Source organism: Lissotriton vulgaris, chromosome 4_1, assembly GCF_964263255.1.
Source record: "Lissotriton vulgaris chromosome 4_1, aLisVul1.2, whole genome shotgun sequence".
In the NCBI taxonomy this organism is placed as follows: domain Eukaryota; kingdom Metazoa; phylum Chordata; class Amphibia; order Caudata; family Salamandridae; genus Lissotriton; species Lissotriton vulgaris.
Window position 1 is genome coordinate 988,387,366 of NC_141691.1, and position 23,086 is coordinate 988,410,451.

The window sequence follows — 23,086 nt, forward strand, 5'->3', positions numbered from 1 at the left end:
GGCTCATCCACACCAGCATGAGAAATTAAAAACTTCAAATTCTGAGAGGTTTGCAGCAAGAAGTGCTTAATTTGTAAAATAATAAGTGCCGGACTTCAAAACTCTGCTCAGAAGCAGACAGGCGGTGCTATTACTTGTCAGGGAGCCAAATACAAAGGCTGCGTAGTCTTGAATCTACCCCCATCCTCTTTAATCCACTACCAGACCCCCCTGCCCCTTTATAGCACTCTTGCATGTCCCTTCTTTCTCTTTTTCTGACAGACTTATCACTTTTTTAGTTTTTCCCTCTCTTGCTCTCAGTAAATGTCTGATGAGGAAAAAGATTAGGGCCGCGGGGCTGAGTTACAACTGCAAAAAATTCAAGCGCAGACAGAAAAGAGCCAGCAGTGCAGTATGACCAACAAATGAGGCAAACAACACAAGCAAGAGAGTACCAGGTATTTACTTCACATCCTTCATGCCATTGATGTTAATATAAAGTATCATTGGTTGTGCATGGAAATAAAACCTCCTACTTGAGCAGGAAGAGGACCTGCTGCACTAGAAAGCATCCGAGCCAAAATCTGATCTATCGAGCACTGAAACCCATTTGTCCTAAAGATGTACATCACACAAAAACAATAAATTACTTTCGTTCTTCCTAATACCTTACCTAAAAAGCCTCAACACTAAAAGTTGTTTCCAAAATGGAATATTTTTGTTCTGTCTGAAAAGTATGAACTGAATACTGAGAATGAAAGCAAGACATTCAACAGTAAGACGGTGAAAGAAACCAATGATATGGCCACCAGAAAAAGAGAGTCGCCAGGAAAGCCTAGGAATGCTTATATCTTGTACAAGGCTACTGTAAAAGGTTCTGATGGTAACAGCAAAATCTTAAAACTGATTCTATGAAGGGCTAGTCACTATTGAACTTTCTCACAGAAGAAGAAACCGATATTCAATGCTTCAGCACAGAACAAATGCGCGAAGAAACAAGAATAGTAGCAATGGAATGTGCCATCCTGTGGGAGTCAGCAGCTCAGCTTACCATGTCAGCACAAGGACTCAACAGTTTAGCATGACAGCAGTAGCAGAGGAGATATTAAAGATTAAAAGAAATTTCCTATTGATTAGGGAACATCATAACCACTGTTCTAAACAGCAGCAGCAGCAGACATTAAATATAGCTGACCTTTGCAAACACAACTTACACTGGATACAACCTGGGCACCTAAGCACTCTACATACGGATCCCACTCACACAAAGGATCAACTTCCAGTACAAGATCACAAACACCATAACTGTACATAAGATCATGGCGTCCGGCATATTCATCGAAGGAAATTTGCGTTTAAGTGAGGGTAAGAGGAAGAACAAATGAGGAAGCTTTCACCCGCCCCAAAAAAATGCTCAATAGAAATTTACCAATGCCACAATTCATTCTATACTGAACTTCAAGACCGTTCAACTCTGCAAAAATCATTTCCCAAACTGGATTCTTCAAAAATGTCAGAATCTTTGTATCCTTAAATTATTTTGTGTACGTTGTATTGTTGCTCATCTTAGTTGGGGTGAAACAACGTCAGAGGAATCTGGAATCATTAAAGCTTTGAAATGAAGGTCATGTAAAATGTCAGTGTTTCACTTGTTAATGGCTATTTTAGCATCCACATCAATGAAGAGGGTACAGTGCACTTCAATCAATCTGGGTTTGGGGAAAAAAGTAGAGGTGTTTATTTTCAGGAGTAAATCATGTTTCCAATTCTTGCATCTGAAGAATTCCGACTGGGACATTGTAGTGCCGATCATCCTCAGTTATAAGGGATACCACAGGCCAGTCTTCCTGATCGTTGGGGTAAAGAGTTATGAATTCATCTGTATCATGTTTGTAAAGTCGATACACCTTGATTGTGTGCTGCACTGTGTATCCAAGAAGGAACATTTCCACCTAGGATGGAAAAGATAAAACTGTTTATTTTACCAACATTAACAGTTCGAAAGAGACAAACGGAGTAATTGGCCTGGAGAAATGGGCGTTCAAAATGTTGTATACAGACATTAAACATTCATCATGAAAATTATTCCTTGAAATCAACATTCTGTAAACGCTATGTACCCCATTAACAATTATACTATTTGTTACTCGAGATTTGGTGAAAATGTTTTACTTATTTAAAATGTTTTATAGTGCTTTCAAATTTAACATCCCAGGTGTGTCAAAACAATTGCTTGTGATTTACTAATTACATGGTTTAGCGATTTGTGCATAAACAACTGATTAAAATGAGTCTAGTGTTAGAAAAATCTATCCTTAAACAATGCTCCATCAATTTTAAGTGGTGTAGTGCGGATGAAAAGAGGGAGCCGGTGGAGTTACTTATTACTGTATTACAGGTGAATTTAAGTTCGCATAGGAGAATTCAATTTTGTAAGGAGTGGAATGGGATTGGTAACACGTGTCAGATTCAGAGTATAGTTAAAGTCCAATTTGATCCAATGTAAGTCTACGGTTTTGCTTCCTCCAAGTGTTGTATTCTGAGTTGTCTAGTTGGGTACGGCAATTCAGCCAGTGTGGTAGTTCATCTAGATGGAGTCTGTCTCTCAGGTGCTTTCTTCAATTGGTGTACATGTGCGAGACATGTGAGCATTGCATAAGGCTTGAGATATGCTCAGGTGGATTTCGGTTTGTCATATGCCATAACGAGTTGGCTGGTAAGTGGGACTGTGCAGGTTGGGGATGTGAAAGGCGAGGCTCATCTGTATTCTGAGTGCTCATCTACCTTCATTCTGAGCACTCATCTGCATTCTCATGGATCTGTCTTTGAGCCCTTTACTCTTTAACATATATCTGGCTCCTGTAGTAAATGAGCCACTTTTTGTGGTCTGACACCCTAAGATGACCCTCAACCACCACCATTTTAACTGATTTTAGTGTGTTATATTATCCTAGTCTTGATGTAGGATGGCCCTGCATATGTCTGCTTCTCTTCTGTCCTGTAATCTTGCTGTCTTTCAGTAGAACAGTCTTGATTGGCTTTGACATGACCTAATGTCATTCTGTTTCCTGGCTTTATGGCAGTGCTTACTATTAGCTCTGACATGCTTTCATGCCATCTTGCTTTTCAATTCCATCTTGCTTTGGACCTTTCTGTGTGCATGACTTAACTAACTCCATTTTCATGACTTAAGCTACTTTCTGTGCCTGCACGAAGCTGTAGAGGTGGGGTGGGCATGTTTTGCTCTTCTCCTGTTTTTCGTACCTTACCAGCTAGAGAAAACCGGTTATCAGAGGAATGTACATGGTCCGTCTCGAAGCCATAGCAAAGGCCTGATCAACCGATGCCGTGGCCTTGGAGCAGACTGGTACGGGCTCTTATGAGAACGAAGGTTCTAAGCTTGTTGCGTTGGAATTTGTATTAAAAAGGGGAGCTTACACTAGCCTGGTGGAAGTTTACCGCAGAGCAGATATGGCGCTGCGGAGGATGGGATCTTTGTGTCTCGGTCGAGCTCTTGGCCTGGCTAAGGAACGGAACTCCCCCTTAGCGAAGCGAGGAAAAATTATGTATACTTGATCGGTGAGGTGTTCCTACTAACTTTGACTTTATTCTTGATTCTTTGCTGATTCTTTTCTTTCCTTGTTATTCTTGATTCCTTTCATTTATTCTTCTTGTACATATTGTATTTCATTCTGATTGTTTATTTCAATTTGTCATTTGTTAGTGGAGTCTGCTATGATTAATGTATTCGGCCTGCCCTTTTGTTAAAGTAGTGTTTGAATAAAAGGCATATGTGTTATATTCCATACATCTGAATTTGTTTTCTTGCCTTGCCTTTGGGGGTTGAGAGTTTGCCCGCCTTAGGAAGTGCTGCGTAAAAGATATACTCCTTAAGTTTGGATTGATAAATTTCTCTCACCCTGGGGGAGTGTTGGTTATACCTTGGCCCATGGGAGAATTGGGTTGAAAATCTGTTTTTTTTGTGAAAAGAAGATTTTATTACAGCTCCCCTCTTCCCGCTCATTGCCAAATGGTAAATAAAAGCTATTTCCTATGCAGACGATACCCATTTGGTACTCTCCTTCAAGGACCACTCAGTTAGCTCCTTCTCCAGATTCAGGGGATTTCTCAAGGACATCTCCAGCTGGTTGAACAATAATAAATTAAAGCTTACTGCAGAGAAAACTGAGGTCCTGTTTTTTGGCAAGGCAACCAATTGATTATGTAACTCTCTTCTGGTTAACCTAATCCAATCTGAATTAGAGTTCAGGAAAGCGCTGAAGACCTGACTATTCAGCCAGAGCTAGACCCCTGGCAAATTATCTCTCCTGCTTGCCTGTTATAGCGCTGGAACACTTCTGTCTGAGGTAGCTGTTGCGTTTTATAAATTTATTATTATTATTAATTAACCTAGTAGATAGTGTCCTGTCCACACACAAAACACTGATTTCCCCCCCAACCCCCTCCCACAGATAGCCTGACAAACAGGACGTGGCTGAAAGAGAGATCAACATCAAGGCACTTTTATGTTTAAGTACTGGGTCCCTTTGATGTAGGGGATGACATCAAAACAACTCTCTGAAATGCACAAGGATCTGGAACTGAACCTTTGTCAGAAGGACGGGGGCGCTGCCTTAAGGACTCAACTGGACTGCTTATCTGGAAAGACTACTTTTTTGCTTATTTCCCTGCTGATCCCTGAATCAGCGATGGAGAGCTAGACTCTGCCTTCCCTCAGAGTGATTTCCAAGGGCTTGCTGGCAAGCCTCCTGTTTTCTGAAGTCTCAGCGACACAAAAGACTTCCTGTAATTCTGCTGATGCTGCTGTACTCTGCCTTCTAAGAGTCCTACACTTGCCTCAGGTGCCCTGTCCAAGTTCTGTGCCTCAGAAGTGGATTCTGTAGCTGGTTTGCTTCATAACCAATACACTGTCACCTTTGCGCTGATCAGTACAAGCGCATTGCCCTTCGACGCTGAGGCTGTTCGACGACAGCAATTCTACAGCCTGCACAGCCCAACAATGACTCTCTGCATGGCTCGATGGCAGCGCATTGCCTTAACCTCAGTGAAGCTCAATGTTGATGCAGGATACCAACTACATTGAAAAGATCAAAGCCATGTGCCCTGAGCGTCAATGCTTTGCTCCATCCAAGGTACGTTCTCAGCAGGTCCTGCGTGGGTTCTGTAGCCGGCCTGCCTTTCATCGCAGTTGGCCTGAACTATGGATTTGCCTCGGTCCATCGCAACGTCAAGTAACCTTTTGATCGCCAGTGACTTCTCAGCACAGTTTACGCAGTTACTTTTAACAATTCATATCTCGACTTCTACTGATTGGATTTTTCTTGTTTTGGTCTGGTTTTACTCAGCTAAATAGTCTCTATTATTCTAAACCAATGCAGAGTTTTTTTGTGGTGTATTTATTGAGTTACTGTGTGTGTTGCACAAATACTTTACACGTTGCCCCTTTAGATGTGCTGGACTGCTTTGTGCTAAGCTACCAAAGGGAGTGCACAGATTATCTTTTAGTCTGTATATAGCTGGTGGGGATTCCTGCCTGGCCGCATCCATAAGCCAACCAGGAACCCCATTTGTAACACCCGGTATGTTCTAAAACAGTGAGAAAGGCGTACATACCGGCACCACACCAGGAGATATCTTTGGCAGCCTTCAGAAATACAGATTTTTTGTAAAAAATTTTATTTTGCATACAGAGAAAAAATAACAATTAACAAAGGACCTCACAGTGGACGCATGGAAGGTCCCACACAGTGGGAAGGCTGAAAAAGGAAGATGAGGCAGGACATTAAAACAAAAAGTCTTCAGTGCTGGTAATGTCGGCAGTCCCGCAGCAATCCCCCGCCAGGGGGTAGCTCAAATAGTGCAGCCAGCAAATAGTCCAGAAGCGCTCCAGTGATCAAGTAAGCCTCATCTCGGTGAAGTAACTGTCCCAATGTAACTCCCCACCCTACCCCCCAAAAACTCTCCCCCCCCCCCGTGACGGCGCCGCTCGCAAATCACATTCATTCACCAAGCGCACTCTAGAGCTGAAACAAGTGCAAGTTCCGCAATGACGCCGGGCAAACCGCCGAAGGCAAGCCAGCAGAAAGAAAGGACACCAAGGGGCCCCACACGTGCTTGAAGTTTTTGTATTTGCCTATAAATATATCCGCCATTCTCTCGAGACTCAGAAGTCTCCACAGTCTGGAGTGCCAAAGGGAAACCGCCGGTGCCTCCTTACGTTTCCAGGCCGAGGCCAGCGTGAGCTTGGCCGCGCCGAGGCACAGCCACAAGATCTTTTTGTCGGCTCGCGATTGGTGTTCCAGGCCTGGATCTCTCAAACCCAGCAGAACGAATTCGGGGGAGTCATCGATAGGGTACTGCAGAATGTCCTTAATATGGGACAAGATCTCGGCCCAGAAGGGCTTAATGATCGGGCATTCCCACCAAATGTGGCGGAAATCCCCCAGAAGGCCACAACCCCTCCAACACCTATCCGTGGCCGCCGGGAAAATGCGATGCAGTCGAGCCGGGACCATGTACCATTGCGTTAGAGTTTTGAAATGTGCTTCCCTCAGGAGTATGGAGTGATTAAACTGCGTCATGTCCTTCCAAAGCGCCGACCATTCTCCGTCAGTGATATCCCTCCCCACCATCTCCTCCCATTGCTCCATGTAGCGCGGTCTAGGGGAAAGGGCCGAGCGGAGCAGCAGCTGATATAAAAAGGAAATAGCCCCCTTCATAGCCGAGGTCTTCAGGAGAAAGGCCTCAAAGTCGGATAAAGGTCTCGTCGCCGCTTCTCGCACCACGGGCGAAGTGGCCCAGTGTAGCAGTTGCAAATGCCGGTACCTTTCCCCCGGCGTCACTTGATAGTCCCGCATGCAGTTCTCAAATGTCAAGGGGTCGGGGCCATGGAACAAGTGAAGTAATGCCCGGCATCCCCCCTCCCTCCAACCGTCAAAGGGCCCCTCGGTGAGCGCCGGAGGGAAGTCTGGATTAAAATGCAGAGGGGTGAATGGGGATGGAAAGGTCGTCCATCTCTCGTCGCCGGCCAGTGTGTCCCAAACTTTCAGCGTAGTCCCCGTGGGGGTACTAATGTACGCGTTTGCCGGGCGGTCTCGCTTCGGCTTCCACGCTAGGTCCCAGATGGACCGGCCTGCCACACTCCGGTCCATGTGTAGCCAGTGTTTGTCAGAGAACTGCTGTGACCACTCCACCATAACTCTAAGTTGGGCCGCCTTGTAGTAGAGGTGGAAGTCCGGAAGGCCTACCCCTCCGTCATTTCGCAGGCGTCGCAGGAGTGTAAACGAAAGCCGCGCCCGACCGCCTTGCCAGACAAATTTCAACATCGTCGATTTGAGGTGGCTAAAAAAGGTAGAGGGAAGCGGGATAGGCAAGGCCTGGAACAGGTATAGATATTTGGGGAGAAGGACCATTTTGACCGCATGTACCCGTCCCAGCCAGGACAGGAATCTAGGCTTCCATTTCTCCAGTTCCGCGCGCGATCTGGCCATGAGGGGCGGGAAGTTGGCCGCAAAGAGACCGCCTACAGTAGGAGTGAGGTGAATCCCTAGGTATAGCAGGGAGCCCGAGGCCCAGGCCAACGGCGTCGTCGCCTTCACCCGAGCCACCTCGGCTTGAGATAGGGTCAGGTTCAGGACATGCGACTTGCCATAGTTAACCTTGAAGCCGGCCACCGCCTCAAATTCCAGCAATATATCACGTACACACGGAAGGGAGTTAGCGGGGTCGGCCACCGACAAGAGGACATCATCTGCAAACAGGGTGATCTTGTGCTGTTCCCCAGTGAACGGGATGCCCTTCACCCCCTCATGCTCCCGGACTGCCTGCGCCAGAGGTTCAATGCTGAGTGCAAACAGCAAGGGCGAGAGGGGACATCCCTGCCTAGTGCCCCGCGAGTGTTGGAAGAAGGCCGACAAGTGGCCGTTCACCGCCACCCGGGAACGCGGGCTGCAGAAGTTAGCTCTCACCATCGTGATGAAGCGATCGGAAAAGCCAAATGCCCGTAATGTGTGGAATAGAAAGCCCCAGTCCACCCGGTCGAAAGCCTTCTCCGCATCCAGCCCCACCAAGACCGCCGGGATGCGGAACCTGTCCGCCTTCTCTATAAGGTGGATGACCCTCCGGGTGTTATCATGCGTCTGGCGGCCTTTGATGAAGCCCGATTGGTCCGCATGGATAATCGACGGCAGCAGGTCTTGCAGGCGGCTCGCTAAAATAGCCGAGTAGAGCTTGGCGTCGATGTTGAGTAAGGCTATGGGGCGGTATGAGGCACACTGCTCTGGGTCCTTCCCCGGCTTCGGCAGGACCGTGATCACTGCTTCCGCAAGGGTTCCAGAATTCACCCCAGATCCAGCCATGTCGTTAAAGAGGGCGACCAGGAAGTCACACACCTCAGTCGCATAGGTCTGGTAAAAGACAGCGGTGAACCCGTCGGGGCCGGGGGCTTTGTGTAGTTTCAGGTTTTTAATAGCAGCGAGGACCTCCTCCCTTGTGATCGGAGCCTCAAGTAAGTCGTTCCAGGTCCCTGGTACCTGCGGAAGTGATAAGCGCTGTAGGAATGCACGTTGTTCAGCCGCGTCCAACTCTTCCCCCGCGTACAACGCGGCGTAGAATCGGCCAAAGACATCAGCCTTCGCCCCGTCATTGTGCTGGAGCACTCCTGCCAAATCTCTAATCCCACCTACGTATTCACGTTCCCTCTTATCCTTCAATTGCCGGGCAAGGTATCTGCCAATCTTGTTACCCCCAGAGTAGGAGAGCCGGCCCAGCCGCAATAGGGTGAGTTCAGCCCTATTCGTATAGTGAGCCTTCAACTTACCTCGCACTGCCGTCAGGGGACGTAGAGTCACCCTCGAGGGATTAGCTTTGTGTTCCCTCTCAAGCGCGAGCACCTCTGCCTCCAGCGCTTCCCTCTCCTTCCTACGTAAGGTGTTCAATTGCGAGTTGAGGCCCAGGCATGTCCCCCTGATCGTCGCCTTAAAGGCGTCCCAGGTGGTCAGTAGGGACGTGTCCGAGGGGGGGTTGCTATCAAAAAAGTCCCGGATGGCCTGACGCAGGGCCTGATGGGATACATCGTCCCGAACCACCGAGGCTGGGAAGTACCACTTCCGGTTCGCGGTGTCCGGAGGCGACCACCGAAGCGTGAGCACTAGGAGACTGTGATCCGAGACAGAAATCGGGAGAATGGCGGCATCTAAGATGTTCCCTCTAAGAGACTGGCTAAGGAAGACATAGTCCAGACGGGAGTAGGAGTGGTGTACATGGGAAAAGAACGTATAGTCCTTCACAGCAGGGTGAAAAAACCTCCAACCATCCACCAGACCCATCTCTTCCACCCCCTTCTGCGTACTCCCCGAGAAGACCCCCGTGTCCGCCCTCCGTCCCCCCGAGCTGTCCATCTCCCCATCCCAAACCAAGTTATAATCACCCAGCATGAATACAAGCCCTTCCGCAAAGTCCCCCACCTTCTCCAGCAGCTCCTGCAAGTACTTATTTTGGCCCGAATTAGGCAAGTAGAGCACCACAAATGTACACAACCTGCCCTGGACGTGCCCCTTGACCATCAACCACTGCCCTTCTCTATCGTTGCGGACCCCCACAGGCTGAAAATGCAACGCCGCCTTAAACATTAAAGCCACCCCCGATGCTTCGTGACAGCTGAGGACCTGTATACAGTGGGGTACGCCCTGTGGCGGAGCCGCAGTTCATCCTTTCGAGCTAAATGGGTTTCCTGCAGCCCCACAACATCAAGGTGATGGTCTACAAGATATTTCAGGACCTTCTGTCTCTTCTGAGGGGAGTTCAAGCCCTTGACATTCCAAGTGCCTATACTAATCGGCATAATAGTCACCCCACAAAGAGCTTGCTATCAGAAATACAAATGGCGCCCAACCCTCATTCCACCCCTCCCCCCAACCACGTGCTCCCAAACGTTTCCAGAACAGTCGCAGGATCAGCCCCTCTACAGCATGGCGCGCATTCCACCACTCATTCCCTGCATTCATCCCCAAAGGCCTGCCGTCACGGCCCCCCCTCCCCCAGCCCAACAGTCCCCCAACCAAAACCCCCCCGAACCAACACAGAACATTGTACAGAAATGGAAAAAAAAGTGCAAAAACCATACTCAACAAGATCAGCAGGCCGAAGTCCGTAGGAAGCCCCCAATCAAGTGACAGGCCAGAGGAATGAAACCACTATTCCCCTTGGCTGTAATCAAGGGCGTCTCCCACCAGAGTACTTGCACACCCTCGATCAGAAGGCCCGAGCCTTCCCGGCGCCGATCCGCCTTTTTGGGGATTACGCCGCCCCAGAGCTAAGCTGTGAAGCAGCCAACGTGGCCGAGGCCACCGAAGCGACCGCTGCCCCCCGTTCCTGCAGGCTGGTAGGAAGGTCCGGACGCTGTCTAGCAGGGGATCCGGCGGGGGAGCGCCCAACCCTGTGCCATGAGTTCGAACGGCGGCGCCGCCGAGATGGAGAGGCCGCCGTGGCCTGCGACGACGGAACATCTGCCAATCCCAAGAGCTCTTTTGCCGCCTGAAGTGTGCGTACTTGGGCCAGGCGGTTCTGCCATCTGAAAATTATTCTGAAAGGGTGCCCCCAGGAGTAGGCAATCCCCCTCTCTTTCAGGAACGCTGTGATAGGTCGGAAGTCCCTTCGTTTCTGTAAGGTAGAGGCGGCCAAGTCCTGGAACAGCTGGGGCCGATGGCCTCGAAATTGCAATGAGTCGATGGACCTGGCCTTTCGTAGTATCCTCTCCTTGAGTTGAAAATCGTGGACGCACACCAATATGTCGGGGGGAGGGCCCCCCCCTCGCCGCGGCAAGCCCACCCGGTGCACCCTGTCCATCCGTATCTCCGTCGTGTCCGCCTCATCTAGGACCTGGAGAAACAGCTCCTGTACGTATCCCCGGAGGTCTCCCGCCTCGCCGTCCCAAGGCACCGCCCGTATACGGATGTTGTTCCTGCGGGAGCGGTTTTCGAGGTCTTCTGTATGCAGTTGGAGGTCCAAATTCTGCTCGGTGAGGCGGATAATATCTTGCTGGAGCATATGAACGTCTGTGGCCACGCTCAGGTCCCTATCCTCCAGGGTCGCCACTCTCTCGCCTATGCCGTCCACGTCCCTCCGTACTTCCCGCAGGTCGGAGGCGAGCTGTGACCTAAGTTCCGATATGTCCTCCTTGATGGAGGCAAACAGCTCCGACATGAAGGCCTTCGTCACTGGGGCGTCTTCATCAGAGTGCCTAGATGACCCACTCGCTCCAGGGGAGGCCGGTTGTTGGGAGGCCTTGTCCTTCCCCTGGTTTCGTTTGCGCTGCACTGTAGACATGGCGGCACACCTCGCCCTGTGTCGGCTCCACGTGGCCAAGGAAAGTATCGGGCCCTGCCGGCGGGCCAAGCACTCAGTCCCTTCCTTCGCCTCCAGGCGTTTCCAGGCTCCCCGCACTCAGGCACTCGACCCGTGAGCGTCCCCTGTATCCCAGGCGGGAGTCCCAGGGAGCCGGCGATCTGCTGCCTCGGTCCTCCGAGCCTCCGCCACCAGTGAGCGATAGAGTTACTCCTGTGCCCCGTCGCCGTCCGGCTCCGTGCAACGACCCGGCCCTAGGCCCCGAAAGTTCAAGCAGGCCGCTAGCGCCACCCGCAAGGGGAAGGCCAGTCGAAGGCGGTAGCAAGGAGCCACCGGTTGTTCAATTGACACTGCTTGGCCAGGGGACAGTGCCCCACCTCACCCAGGCGTGGCGGGGTATGAGCCGGGTCTCGTCGATAGGACCTCCCTCGTCCAAGCTCCGGTCCGATCCGCCGTCCGTCTGCTCCAGTGCCTGCAGGTGGATCTAGGGCCCCGCCCCTCGACCACGCCGGGCCGCGATGGTTGGAAAGCCCGGGGTCTCACAGGCCGCAGGTTGCGGACGCTCTCGTAGGTGTTCCGGGGGTTTTACCGCTCCGGGGACCCCGCCAACATCCGCCGCTCTGCTAGGCGAACGTCTCCGCCACAGAAGGGGTTCGTTGGGCGCCCCCAAAATCGTGCTATTAGATGCTTTGTTGGATCAGCGCCGGAGCGGCACGAAAAGGCGTCCTACTCCGCCGCCATCTTGGCCACGCCCCAGAAATACAGATTTTCACTGTATTAGCTGTGATGGGCTGCATCAGCAAAGGGTTTTTCTCTGCTGCCATGGGCTTTGTATGGTGTAGCATAAGTGCAGAAATCCAGCTGTCTCTCAAGGGAATAATGTAAAAAGATTCCTAGGGATACAGCTGAAAAGGCCAATGATGAAGCAGACCATGATGTGAGTGAGGGCGTGTCCACTTTTGGCTTTTTCTTTTTCCTTGTTTTACAACAAGGCTCACAGACCATAGGTCATTCCGCGAGGATAAGTAACCCCAAAGGAGAAGAAAATCTAACACTACAAAGGCCATTACTAGCTCTGTGATATTTGTGACGATTCTGCAGAAAGCAAACAAACTGGCACTATCACCATTTCTCTGTGGCACCTGAATGTTAATGAAGAAGACTTAAGGGATCTGTCCAAATCTTGGCTAAGGAATCTGACTGAAAAATCTGGTAATCTGGTCTGACTTAGGAAATGCCTCTGCAGGGCCACCATTTGACCAACAGCGTCTGGTGGAAGAAAAACTAGCACACACTAGGAATTGGAGTCCCGCCACCTCTCCCAATCTCCTCCTCCTTATGTAAGGCAACTAATCTTTAATAGCATGCTTATGCAAATGAAGTTTTATCTGGTAAGCTGTAAAAGTCAAGTAAAATGTAGCTTTGACCAACATCCTTTACCCAGTGGACACATTTCCCCACTATACTGGCTTGACCAGATCCAAGTAATCATTGAAATTAGGGGTGAGCAGAATATTCATTTCCACCTGTGGATTTGACAGCATTTTACCAACTCTGCTTTACACTTGTAACGTTGAGTTCCGGCCAAGTTCCACAAATAGCTACGTGCAGATTTTTTTCTGGCTTGAGGCTCCAGAAAGGTACGTTGGTGAGGACAATCCAGATTTGGCATACCCTAGCGTGATTTCCAGTTGCTAGGATGGCAACTTGTGAGATTTTTATAATGTGGGGTCGCGACTGCTCATGGTCAGAAGGCTGCTGCTAGAGTAGAAAATCTACTTAAGCGGCAACAAAATCAGTTAGAGTAGCTGCACCTTCGGGAACAGCGCAGGGTGCTGTTTGTGTTGATTTTTCATAGCGAATGTGCTATAGGCGCTAGATCACAGCGCAATATGCCTATTTACGCCAGCTGGCAGAACTCCGCAGAGTTGTTATGTAACTCCTGGGACGCCAAGTATTAGAGGTAGAAATAAGGGCGGCCTATGCATTTATATTTCAAATACATCTGGTATTAAAATTATCAGATATATATCTGCAGAGTTCTTCCAAGTCTTATTAGCCATCTGGCCGGGAGTAAAAAAGCTTGCTATTATTACTTTTTACAACAACGCCCATTCTTCTGTTTGGGATGGCATTTTCTCCAGCTTAAAGGGGCATTTGGGGGGCCTTAGAAAAAATAGGAACAGGAGACTTGGCACTGCTTTGGATAGGGGATTTCAATTGCTCTATCTGCACTGGTAATGACTCAGGCATTTGCCCTTTGAAGGGAAACAACATAGAAGAATTAAGTCATTTCGCCCACTCAGGAATAGGAGATCAACTAAACGCAATAATTTATGAGTTTGACCTGGGTTTTTTTAAACGAAATCTGTTCACCGATGAAGGCCTTCGAACCAACATTTAACGGAAAAGGTGCGAATACGATAATTGATTTCGCACTCCTATCCCTGAGATACCGACGGTTAGTTTTGACCTGGGAAACACTAAAGCTTACTTTTGGGGATCATTACCCCATCTCCTTTGAGCTGCAAGTAATAGGAAAGCCTGTTACGAATGAAGAGGATTACCATACAACAATAGCCATGGGCAGCACAAACGGCTATTCCATCAAGTGGGAGAGGGTAGAGCCCGAAATGTTCCTAAACAACCTGATATCTAGAGTATCAGACCATTTATTAATCTGTTTATCTGACTCTGAAGGTTCCTTTAATGTAACTGCTATGGAGATATAGAACCTTTTATAAAAGACCTCATAAAAAACTCTCCCGCAAAGTAAAGGGCTGGTTTAACAAAGAATGCTCCAGAGCACACACCAACTTAATAACCGTCCTGCATGAAACACCAAGATCCACGGATCATGTTAGAGAGGCACGGAAGCTTTATCAAATCGCCCTAGTTGCTAGGAGGCGAGAATTAAGGAGCAAACTTTGGGAAAGCTTACATGTAGCCTGCCAGAAAAATGACAACATCGCCTTCTGGAAGGCAGTTAATGCTCCCTTCTATCATGATAAACATACAGACATAATAGATACAGCAGTACCAGGAGATGTATGGGTAGAACATTTTTCAAGTTTGTATAAGAACCCTAACTTAAGGAAGAGTGTTAATGCCACTGCAACCCAGGAGTCCCCTGACCGGTTCCCAACGGGAATAGTTTTTGATCACAAAGAGGTACTAAGGGCCATCAATGATAGTGCATCAGGAAAGGCACCAGGACCCGATGGCGTCCCTATTGATATTTATAAAAGCGAACTGAACTTGTGGTCACCCTTATTAACCAACGTTTTAAATAGTATCAATGTTGTAGGTTTTATTCCCACATGGCCAGAGGCAATAGTGGTCCCAATTTTTAAAAAGGGAAAAAGGAATGATCCTGCCTGCTACCGCCCAATATCGCTTTTAGACACCTTGATGAAGTTAGCAGGCAGGATCAGATTAAATAGGCTCCAGGATTGGGCGGAGGAAAATAACGTTATAACCTCTTTTCAGTATGGCTTCCGCCCAGGGAAGGGCACAATAGAGCAGAGCCTTAACTTGGCACTGTTAATTGCCAAGTATACCCAGGCAAAGAACAAAAGTCTACACGTAACATTCGTAGACTTAAGCTCTGCGTTAGACTGTGTTGACCATATTGTGTTGTGGGACACATTGACGAGCATAGGCATAGATAATCAGATCATACAATTCATTAAGGAGCTGTATAGGAGGGGCGAGAGTAAGATATGGGAGGGATGGGGCATGCTCCGACAGATTTAGTATTAATAGAGGAGTAAGGCAAGGGTGCATTCTTGCACCCTTCCTCTTTATTTTATATATAAATAGAGTGGCAGATCACCTGAAGAACTTCCAGTTTGATTACCCAGCAGTAAGGGGGAATTCCACCCCGATCCTCTTATATGCAGATGATGCTGCAATAGTATCTCGTACTTCTATTGGTATGCAGATGGCGGGAGTGGAATTCTCAGAATACATGAACACACGCGGGCTTACAATTAATGTTTCAAAGACATACTCCATGAGATGTAGTGCCTATCGGAAACGGAAACCCACTAAGGCAATATTTCTGAACCAGAAAATGATAGAAAACACAACTAATTTCTGTTATCTGGGTGTAAACTTTGACAGTAAAGGGAACTGGGTAAAGGCGGTCCACGCTAGAAACCTGGCATTTAGTAGAGCAAGTGTAGCCCTAAAAATTTTTGCCAGAAAACTAGGGGGCCACCCTGTTAAGGAGCTAATACATATATATATAAAGCAAAATGCGTTTCTACCGCCACATATGGTGCTGGGATCTGGGGTTTTATTAAAACCGACCAGTTACAACTGACAGAAAACAACTTCTTACGCTATCTCCTTGCAACACCCAAATCACTGTCTATCCTTTTCAGCCACAGAGAATTGGGGATCTCCTACATAGAAGATACAATTAAATCTAGTCCCCTTCTTCTGTGGCATATGATTTGGACCACCCCGGAAACATCCCTGAACAGGGAGATTATCTTAGATTGCTTAAAGTTAGAGGGAGCACAACACATTAAATGGCTACGCTATGTAAGAAACATGGCTATTGACATCGGCCACAAAGAATATTTTGAAAATCCGGCATGTTTGGAATCCATCCCAAGGCGAATCCTTAAAAAGATTACATTAGAATATCTGGACAACAAAAGGTGGATCGCCGAAAAAGAGAAATATACGCACAAGGCAAACAAGGCGCTTCTCCTTCAAAGAGGAATAAAACTGTATTTAACCATAGACTGTAGCCCTTTTGTGAGAATGCTGTTGACCCGATTTCAGACAGATATATTCTATCGTCTGATAACATTCCCTAATTGCAATAATTGGTCTAAACAATTGGCAAAATGTCCCTGTGATGGGTCTTCAGACCAATCAAATATTCACTCTGTTCTCTTTTGTAGATTTTATTTGGCGCCAAGGAAATTGTTTTTAAAACCTATTTTTATTAAATGGGGCATCAGGGGATGTAGAGCTGCCTATTACAAGCTGAAGTCGTTGGAAACAGTTTTTGAGGTCAAAGCAGTGGCATCATATCTGAGCACCTTAATAGCCCTAAGGAAGACCATGTAAGGTCAGGATATTTTCAACTAAGCAACACTTTTGGAGCTTAGGTTTACTTAGCCATTAATTTATTCTTGGTCTTCGTGCCCCCTGATTCTCAAATGTTTTTACATAATGTGATATAATGCATATTGTGATTATTTTTAAGGTTTATTTTTTAACTTGATATCAAACGTATTGTAATGCATCTGTGCTTTTATGATTTTGTGCAAAATCGAATAAAGCTACTTTAAAGTTAAAGTTATGTAACTCCATGGAATTCTGCAAAGTCAAATTTCACGAGTGTCACCTACCCCTTATTGAAATGCTTTTAGTGAGTAAAGCCATTCCAAAACTGGCACAGACAAAACTACAAGAGCTGACTTTTTAAGAATGAAAATCTTTGCAAGGATTAGTTTGAAGATGCGCTTTGTGTCAAGTTTGTGTGACAACAAACACTGGGCTTTGCATGAATGTTGTTGATCTCAAACCACTACACTTTAATTGCGCTGTCTGGATTGTCAAAATTTCCAACATCAAAGGAAAGAAAATTCTTAATTCAGAGATCTAGGAGATTTACATCTGTTCATGAATTATTCGTACCCAGGTCCTTCTCAGCTGAACATTTCACAAAATATCAGAAGCATCTGTCACTAGTGTGTGGTATGCCTTCTGGTTCAAATTTACAATATTGCTCTATTTCCTCTATTTTTAGTCCGCTGACTATCAGAAACTTTAAGCGGGTCCTTTGGCAAGATATCAATCAGCCAACCATAGAGTATGAGGGTCAAATTGCTTCCTGCTACCCACAACTGGCTTCACATGGAGGATGTACAATGACAGCAGCTGGATCCTAATGACACATCTTGGTATAAGTGGCTACCCAAGAAACAGGTTTGGGTGGTATATTCTATATAGAGGTGAGTAAATGGTTTTAGTACCCCTTTCGGCCATAGGTCCGCCATTTTAAATATTCTTACCAAGATCAATTTTTACAATCCGATCATTAGATTTCAATCAAGAGTGGGTCTAATAAGTTATTCCCTACATGCCTATGCTCAGACATTCATTTTTGCTTGATGTGCATCCCAGTAAAAATATATATAGGTATGTATGCCTTCTCCCCCACTGTGCTGCAAACTATAAAATTAGTCCATGAATGCTATATGCCGCCTTTTACCCCACTGTAATCCTCTGAAGTTATTTCAAATTTTTTGAAAAACTTAATTGGTACCTTCAATGGCTACATTTCGTAGCACACAGAAAACTTAGGCTACACCAGCATCTTAATTATTATAGCTGCATCCAATAAAGAAAGATATTAGAAGCCAATGTCAGAGGATCATATGCTTCATTTTAGATGGGCACATATAAATCAATTTGAAGGTGCATTTAAATTTTTGGGGAAAGCCAATACCTGCATTCTGATTCAGGCTGCATTCCACAGTACTCCCAATGAGGTGTGAAGCTAGGATCCTGACTGCAATCCACTGTGTTACCAAAGAGATGATATGGTAAGATCCCAGATTCAGGCTGCGCACAGCAGTGTTCTCAATTGGTTGCAAAAGTAGGATGTTGCTCCAGGCTGCATGCATCAGTTTTCCCTGGGTTTTGAAGGTAGGAGAGGAGGACAGCAGACTATGCTGTTGTAGTAAAATGATTGCTCACTATAATATCAGGCATGGCAACCAGCAGTTAAGGGACAAAAAATAAACCTCATTTTAAAAATTCTTTGACCCAAATACCAACCAATGAAAGATGGATAAGCCTTACCTGTTCAAGTCCTCCTGTGTATCCCACTTGATTCAAGTGGTTTTCCATAAACTCCTGAGGATTACTAGAGGTGTTGCGTGCAAAAAGCAACCAGGAGAACATTGGTACTTCTTTCCCCTCCAGGTTGTCATTATATAAATCAATGGCTTTGCTCAGCATTAGAAATTTCACAGCTTCGTACAGGCAGTAAGCTACATGTTCATTTTGAAAAACCTCATCACAAGCTGCCTGCTTGTCTGCAGGGATGTCTATTTCACTTAGTGTCTGCCACTGCAACAAAAATATGTGTTATTAAAGCATTATTTGTCATTGTCCAAATGCAAGGTTGCATGTTCAAGGAGTACAAAAGATAAAACATGCAAACAATCAGGTTCTAAAGTAAGTGTCATATATGAAGATGCATTTCATCTCATATATTCCTACGCTTAGATCATTTACAATATATCTGCAAATACATATATCTCTACCCCAAGATGTGGTCATCTTTTGACATGTCTGCTTCATCCACACTTACTCCTGAGTTGATTTGTATTATCTGCCACATACAGAGTGCTCTACAGGACATATCTCAATATTAAATCCTGTTTTAATACCTGATTGTCTTGCCAACTAAGACATCACTCATTGCTGAGTAATTGACTCTCTGCTAATTTTGGAGCAAAAACGCAAATTTGATTTACTGACTGTGCAGCTTCCAATATTTACGTTTATTACAGGCACTCTAAAGATAAGGTATGGAAATAGATGCTGCATATGCCTTCATCGAAAACAAGTGATGTGATAAATACAAAAAGCGTGTGTGGTCTACACAGATTGTTCACTTTGGAAATACTAAAGCCAGTGTCGGGGGCTTTTGAAAAACATGCCTCTTGTCAAATGAGAAATTTTTTACCAGTAAAACCAGTTCTCCAGCGCTGATATCTTTAATATAATAACAGCGGTCATCAGGCTGGGAATGCCTAGTAACTATAAACTGCAAAAACTGTATTAAATTGGCCATAGACCTCAACAGCATTTTTTTAGTACCACATCCAAAACCTTCTTTCTTCTTTGCCATAAAAACTACTTTGTGTCTCTTTCCTTTGAATGAAAACCCTTGTGTGAAATTTTTGCTTCCACTTCCTGATGCTGCAAAGATCCAGATGCATGATAAGTTAACAAAATGAGGAAAAGTTGGCAAGAGGGAACATGGGATTCATAACAGGAAGACTTGGAGAAGCCTACTGTTGGATCATTACTAGCTCCTCCATCTTTCTTATACCAGTTTTTACTTTTCAAGGTTACATCAAGCATTAATGGCTCTCCAGTGTGCATCATATGATTTTTGCAGTACTCATTATGCAGACTTATTCAGCCAGTGACATAAGATAACCCTTATGCTTCATACAACCCTACAGGAGCCTCCGTCTTAGTACTGGAGAACAAACACTTAAGTGAGGTGTGAATAACTTTGCACTCCAAAACAACTCATTTGGATACCATGCAGGATAATTTGACCCGGGCCGGAAATTACTCCATAGCAAAGTTGTGGCATAGCATGCTGAGTGCCAAATTCACAGACATAGGTTCCATAAGCTGATTGTCAGCAGAAAAACAAAAATGACTTCACATTCCTAAATAGATAAAGAAACCAAACGAAAAGAAGTCTAAGGTATAGAACGCCAGTTCACACGAAAAGATTGTGTGTCAAATTTCCTTGAGAACCTGGCATAACCGGACTCAGTCTAGACAGCAGGAAGTATGTCCTGTGGAAAGAACAAAGAAATGTCTGTGTTTCGACCAACCAAGATCCCTGCAAGGATGAGGCGTAGGATGCACCCAAAGAAAGGGTGCAACTTAGTATGCAAATGAGGGACTACACGAATGAGAACGAAGCCCTCTAAACCCTGCATAAGCTGCTTCTATACAATGGACTTTCAAATCATACCTTTGTTTATCACAAATATTATTCACATTGTATACCATAAAACTGCCCCAACAACAAAGGCACCTGAACCATTAACCTAGGAAGGATTTCATCAGCATGAAAAATAGTCTTGTTCTCCCAGAAATGTGACCAAAACCATCATACTACCTGGAGAACAAACCTGTTAGCCTGACTATTCACTCTACACGATTGTCGAGTAGTATGATTATGAGCCAGCAAAGGGTGGGCAAGATGAAGAAGAGGGATGAACAGTGTTGCATGGAATAGGCCATCCACCATTGCTGTTGCAGTGTTACAAGTGTCCCAAGGAAAAGAGGGTTGTTCCAACATTATCACCTAAAAAGATTTACAAAGGTATATCTAGAGAGTATGACGGTGTATCACTCACTGTCCCTGCTACAACACCTGTCAAACCTGAAGTTGCTATGCAGAACTGAGTAATGCATGCAAGGTCTCATCTTCCAAAAACAGAGTCCCTACTGTGACCAGATCTGAAGAGCCTTGGATCGCATCATCTTTGAATATAGCTCACCCTCCCTGGTGAACTCCTGCACCAATAAAAGCATTCAGGTGGACCAGCAACACATGCCACTCGAGAATCTTGAACCCAAAGACAGATGGCATATACAAAGCACCTTGTGAATGTTCACTAGTATTTGTCACTGAAAAAGAGCCTGGCCTACCTGGCCGCCAAGACCAGGAACTCCCTCCCGACCAACCTGCGCCTGACCCAAGACCACCTCGCCTTCAGGAAGAAGCTCAAGACCTGGCTGTTCGAGCAGTAGCAGCACCCCCCCCCCCCCCCCCCCCCCCCCCCCTAGCGCCTTGAGACCCTCCGGGTAAGTAGTGCGCTCTACAAATGCCTATGATTGATTGATTGATTGAAATTACAGGATGCACCAAAAAAGCATAGGGCTAAGCGGTCTTGTCTGGCAAAAGAAGCAATCACAGGGGTTTTTTACATTAAAAAGCTCAAGGCTTCACAGGCTTCCTCTTCTACTGTTAAAACTTCTTTAAAGTCTGCAAGACAACAAAATAAACGAGAAATAGCTACTGAAGACATGCTATTCATAGAGCAGAATGGAAATGAGTCACAAAGCATTCAGTCGAGTCTCAGGGTACTCAGACATTTACATTATAGACACATACCAAATGGGGCAACTTTGGAAAGCAGATCTGTTGTTAGATGTAAAGCTACACAATAAATATTTTCTGTACATGGATTCAATGCACACCTTTTCCTTTAGCAATTCCAGATTCTCCCTGATTTGCTCAAGCTGAGGATTTATTTGTTCTTCATCAAAACTGTACCGAAGTTTCCACTGCTTGATCCAGTCATACGTGGTTATTAGCTTAGCTGGCATCTATATGTATGGAAGAAGAAACAAATTAGCCACTAGTTTGACAGCCATTATGCATAGAGCACCACAAAACTACAATTCTATAACAGACTGAAGAGAAAGACTGACCAATCATGGATTAAAACTGACAGCATCAAAAAGAAGTACATACATTTTAGTGCAATTACCATTTTTTGTTTTCTTTGTATGAATAGAAAACATACTGCAGTAGATGCCAGGATCTCGAAAAACATTAATATATGATGCAACAAATGAAGAAAATACCAGATAGAATTGGGGAGCAAATGCCACCAGGCTCTCAGAAACAACTAACAATTAATCGAGAAGGAATTGGCTGTCCCTGCCTAAGTCCTGACCTGATCACTTCTGGGGTCCGCTTCGCTGTTCTGCTGCTCCTGAGGCCTAGACTCACTCGGACAGTTCTTTTTAACCACCTCTCTTTCTATGCTGGTTGCACTTTCTTCCCTTTTGTTTTTCTTCACTTGCACTCCTCCCTCACACACTTTTACCAGTCTCTTTACTTTTATCACTTTTTGTCTTTTTTCCACTCCTCCACTCCCCTCTCCTTTGCCCTTCTCTTTATTTTATTTGAAAACATTTTGCCACCTTCTTCTGCCTCTCTATTCGCTCCTCCATATTCTCACTCTGACACGTTTTAACCACCTCTCTCCTCTTTTGTGTACTTTACTGTTCTGTTTCCTTTTTTGAGCATTTTGATGCTTTTTACTACTTTCTTTTCGCTCCCCCACTCCCTCTCACTCACAAGATTTGCCCACTTTCTGTAGCTTTTTTCGCTTTGTTCAGCCACCACCTTTGCCTCTTTCATTTTTCTTCTTTTGTGCCCCTTTGCTGCATGTCACTGCTTTACCCACCTTGATACACCCCTGTGCTGCACTCTGACCTGCTCGCTTATCTACCACAGCCTTACGCATGACTCCTACTGCACGCCCATCCCCATTTATCCACACCCACTTCCACACTGCTCTCCTCCCACTTCTTAACGGTGGATGTGAGCAGCAGGAGCACTGCTGGCATGTCAAAGGCGCCCCAAAGGCAAGCCAGTATGAGGCCATCCGTGCCAATACCGCGCTAGAGTTCCCTGGTCGCTCATCATCGAAGGGCAGCCCAAAACACGACTTCACCACCAACCTCAACGTTCGGCCCGAAAAGCATCTCTCCACAGAGACCGCTCTGAAACACCAAATGTGCATTCTCTTGCTCTGCCAACCACTTCTCTTGAGACACCACTAGCACTCAGCACCCTGTCACAAAACTTGCATTCCTACAACGATCAACAGAAGACACACACCACACAATCCCAACTGACCTGCCCCCAGCTCAACACCAGAGAGAGACAGAGAGAGAGACAGAGAGAGAGAGAGAGAGAGAGAGAGAGAGAGAGAGAGAGAGAGAGAGAGAGAGAGAGAGAGAGAGAGAGAGAGAGAGAGAGAGAGAGAGAGAGAGAGAGAGACAGAGAGAGACAGAGAGAGACAGAGAGACAGACTGTGGTGCCAGTCAACATCAGGGATTTCTTTTAGACAGATAGTGAAGGGAAGAAGTTAGATCTGACTAGGGGGAATCTGGCATTTAGAGAAGAAGTTTTTCCCTATTTTCCTCCAAAATG

At 46.2% G+C, this 23,086-nt stretch overlaps 1 protein-coding gene across 2 annotated transcripts in view; it reads right to left on the minus strand.

The window, feature by feature from the left end:
• Positions 1-423: 423 nt before the first annotated feature.
• Positions 424-23,086, minus strand: part of OTULIN (OTU deubiquitinase with linear linkage specificity) — a 352,006-nt gene continuing 329,343 nt past the window's right edge. For both annotated transcript variants that reach the window (XM_086965247.1, XM_086965248.1), the window contains 3 exons: positions 21,337-21,465; positions 18,175-18,444; positions 424-1,931 (listed from right to left, as the gene is read on the minus strand). In XM_086965247.1, the coding sequence (XP_086821373.1) occupies positions 1,734-1,931; positions 18,175-18,444; positions 21,337-21,465 (597 nt within the window). In that variant the 3' untranslated portion in view covers positions 424-1,733. The remainder of the gene's footprint in view (positions 1,932-18,174; positions 18,445-21,336; positions 21,466-23,086) is intronic.